This window comes from Galeopterus variegatus, unplaced genomic scaffold (genome assembly GCF_000696425.1).
Source record: "Galeopterus variegatus unplaced genomic scaffold, G_variegatus-3.0.2 Scaffold589, whole genome shotgun sequence".
In the NCBI taxonomy this organism is placed as follows: domain Eukaryota; kingdom Metazoa; phylum Chordata; class Mammalia; order Dermoptera; family Cynocephalidae; genus Galeopterus; species Galeopterus variegatus.
The window spans coordinates 595,146-599,234 of record NW_007726700.1 but is presented as its reverse complement, the minus strand read 5'-3'; the positions used below and the strand labels follow the sequence as shown (position 1 = coordinate 599,234).

At 44.0% G+C, this 4,089-nt stretch overlaps 1 protein-coding gene across 1 annotated transcript in view; it reads right to left on the bottom strand.

Moving 5' to 3' along the window:
- Positions 1–654: 654 nt before the first annotated feature.
- LRRC6 (leucine rich repeat containing 6) overlaps positions 655–4,089 on the bottom strand; it is a gene marked incomplete at its 3' end in the record, with an annotated part of 52,285 nt that continues 48,850 nt past the window's right edge. Inside the window, exon 7 of the mRNA XM_008570299.1 lies at positions 655–732. Within this exon, the coding sequence (XP_008568521.1) occupies positions 655–732 (78 nt within the window). The remainder of the gene's footprint in view (positions 733–4,089) is intronic.

Below are 4,089 nucleotides of genomic sequence, written 5' to 3'. Positions count from 1 at the left end.
TCGTCATGGTGATGACGCAAGTGAAATGATGAAAGTAAGTAGGTTTTGAATAATGAAGTGACTGAGATCTAGACCACAGGCTTGGGGTCGGCATTTTGTCTACGAAAGGCCTTTTTTGGTTTGCTTTCTAGTTTTAAACTTTAAGACAGACAGAGAGGACCGATCAGATGTTATTATACTTGAGGATTTCCAGTTTGAACATTTTTCCTCTCATTAACTTCATTGAGATATTTATATCAATTTTTTCCCTAGCTCTTGAATGCTTTGTGATGTGTTCTGGAGTCTAAAGTAGATGTATAGGAGATGTTCAGTATTCTCAGCCAACTTGTTCATGGCAGAGTTTTACAGATTCATAAACAACATTAATGCAGTGGCAATTTTTAGTTATAAAACTGTATATGTTTCAAAGTTTCATGGGATACATAAATATCAATGATTTCCATATGTCAAAATCATTTTCTGGATGCCAAGAAAATTATGCACTTAAAAATATAATAGATGTCTTGCTTTTAAATATGCACAAAATGACATTATTATTAGACTCATCAACTTGTTAAGAGCAATCAGATATATTCTTTGCAGCGCAAACCTGGAATTGAAACAGTTGAGCAACACAACTAATTTTGCATCTTCGAGTTTCACTTATTCACATACTTGGGCTCATTTATATTCAAGGCTTTTCCATCTTCAGTGATCAAAGTCCTGGGTGGTTTCACTTTCTTCTTTTTTTCACTTAAGATTAGGGTTGGGTAGAAATGAGGGGCAATGGGAGAGTGGGGGGAGGGAAAAACAAACAAAGAGAATACAAAAGCAATTAATATATTTTTTGTGAAACAGTTTAAGAAAAATAAACCAGACATTTGTGTCAACATTTCACTGCCATGAAGTCCATTCGTTTCANTCCTAGGTATAATTTCCATACTGTCAACACACTATTCAGAATTACCTGGTCAATTTTCTTTTGAGAACTTCATTTATTATATTATTCTGTAATATACTTAACTCAACAACATTAAAGAACATAAGCTACATTGTTTGGAAAAATGTAATGTTAGCTGTAGGGTTGGCTGTCAGTGGTATGTCTGCTTGTGGTGGGTGTGGTCTCATTGCCTCCAATAGTAGCCATGCTGCATTTCCTCAGTGTCTCAGATGACCCATGCATTCTTTATCTTATCTCAGGAGACTTTTTATGTGCTGTCCCTTCTGCCTTGATTACTTATTCCCCAATCCTCTAGCCAGCCAACTTGTATTCTCTCTTTACATATCACTTAAAAGGTAATTTCACAGAGGTTTTCTATGACAGAATTGCTATTCATTCCCCACTATCTGCTTCCCCTTTATCCATAGTGATAAGACCCATGACTTTAACTAGGCACATGGCTATGTAGAATAAAGGCTACATTTTCCAGCCTCCCTTGCAGCTAGGCAAGGTCATGGGAGCAACTGTGTTGTATGGCACTTTCCAGGAATTTTCCTTAAGAAAGGGAGTGTGTGTCCTTTCTTCCCTTCCTTCTTTACTCAGCTGAGTAGGAGAGATTGCAGGAAGCCAACAGATGAACCACAGAGACTACTTACTGAGCTATTGCAATTGTCCAGGCAAGAGATGGTGCTGGCTTGTTCTAAGGTGGTGGTGATGGAGTTAGTGAGAAGTGGTTGACTTCTGCTAATATTGAAGGAAGAGTTCATAGAGCCATAGAGCTCACTGATAAAGTGAGAGAGGGAAGAATCAAGAATGAACCCAAGGTTTTTGGTCTTAACAAATGGGTGAGTGCTTGCTGCTGAGATGGAGAACACTGGGAGACATGCACTTTATGGTGAAGAGTGGAAATCAGGAGTTCTGTTTTAGTTATGACAAGTTTGTGATAAGTATTTTATATCCACACAATGTCAAACAACTAACTGAATATACAAGTCTTGAGCTCAAAGAAGAGGCTGAATCTGCTTGTGAGCAATGTAAAGGCAGTATTTAAAGCCATGGGATTTGATGAGATCCTGTGAGTTCCCCAAAGAGTGAATGTGAAAAGAGAAACAGGTAAAGACTTTGCCCCAGAGCACTTGGGAGACAAAACAAAAGGGATCCAGCAAAGCATAAGAAGATGAGCAGCTTGTAAGGCAGGAGAAAAATCAGGAGCAAAAGGAAGAAATTGCTTTAAGAAGGAAGGCAATGGTCAATTTGATCCAAATCTAATAGGCCAAGTAAGACAGGGACTGAGGTTTGAACACTGAATATAGAAAGGATGTGACTAAAAAGTTTAGGAATAACAAAATACACAGAAGTGGTTTTGAGGAGGAATGCCAGGTGAAAAATTGAAGGCTAAGTACAAGCAACTCTATTGAAAACTTTGGCTATGAAGTGGGGACAGAGAAATAGAGCTGAGGCTAGAAGGAAAACTGGGGAAAGCAAGGGTTTCTGTTTTTAATTTTTGTAAGATGGAAGTTATCCCACTTTGTTTGTATGCTGGTGAGACTGACCCAGAGAGTGGAGAGGACTGATGCAGAAGAGCAGGGAAAATCAAGAAGCCAAGTCATTCTCCAGCAGGAGGGGACAGGATCAGAGTGCCGGCAGGGAGGCTGACTTCTGATAGGAAGTTCGCCCATGGCAGCAGAAGAGAAGAGAGCATGGCTGCAGGTCCAAATACACTGGGAAACTGGTGGTGGGGAGAAAAGAGAACTTAGAATTGCTTCTGTTTTCTCAGTGAACTAAGAAAGGAGGTCCTCAGTTACGCCTGCGAAAGTGTGAGGTGGTGCTGGAAGTAAGGAGGGAGGAAAAGGTGAGAACAGCCAGTGGGAGAGCAAGATAACAGACTGCCTGAGAAAATACTGGAAGAGCACCAAAGTCCATCTGAGATCTGTGGTCATAAGTTGGCAGCAAGACCAGTAAGACCATGAACTGTTTCCCCCATCCATGCAAGGGCGAGCCAGGAGTGGGCAGCATGCTAGATGTAAGTAAGGCTGGGTTTCTGTGAGGTGAGGAGGGTGGAAGGACAGGATAAGGGACGTGAAGGTGGTACCCAAGGACTGATTTCTGCGATGAGCGGTTCAACCAAAGTGGGGTGACAGAAGGTAAGAACATGGGGGGGGGCAGTAAGAAGAATTCATGGTCGTAATGGGGGCATGTGATTGTTGGAGTGGGGGGAGTTCCCCAGGAACACAGGAGACAGTGCTCAGTGAGACACTTGAGGTGAATACTCTGGATGTTGAAGAGATGATGGCAAATCTAGGAGTGAAAATGGAATCGTGTAGCTGAGCCGAGGTGGAGGAAAAGACGGTCCAAGTGAGGCGGTTGAGGAACTGAAAGGACAGGGCTTTCTGTGGGTTGTCTGCATGTATGATGAAGTCACTGAGACTGGTGATGGGAGGGAGAGACACAGACAGAGACACTGGTCTGGGTGCTAAGGTCGTCGTCCATGAACGCAGAGGCGGAGGTTGGGGTTGACCTGGGTTGAGTACCAGACTGCAGTAGGAAGCACAGGGGACACATCCAGACGCCTGTGCTGCAGCACAGCTGGGACACTGTAGGGCCAGGGGACACAGGTGGTGTGGTAGTAGTTATGGTATGTAACTGCCCAGTGGTGTATGTGGCGAGGAAGATAGAGGGCAGTGGTAGAAGCGGAATCCTGAGTCTCAGTGAGTGAAAGAAGGTGAAGGGACATTGAGAGAAAAGCCTGAGGACACAGGTTTTGCTGACAAAGCGTAAGCTCCAGAGGGCATGGGAGGGGGGGGTGGTCAGGCAGGGGGAGAAGGAGTTGGATTAGAGCCATATGGAAGTAAGACTCTGGATGACGATGGATGACATGGGAGGGGAATAAGGAGTGACTAAGGCATGAGGGGAGAAGGTGGAAGTGGGGGAGGTGGCGGGTAATCAGTGCCTCATGGAATCCACCTGGGTAGAACTGGTTTTAGGAGCAGGTAAGGTGGTCAGTGTGCTGAGAGGGATGGTGGCCTTACCAGGGCCACAGGGAGCTCTGAGGTTCCCTGGAGCCCTGTTGTAGGCTGAAGAGAGATGGTCTTCCCACTAGGTTTCTAAGCTCTGTGAAGACAGAAACCTGCCACATTCACTGATGTGTCCTCAGTGCCTAGCTTGTGTCT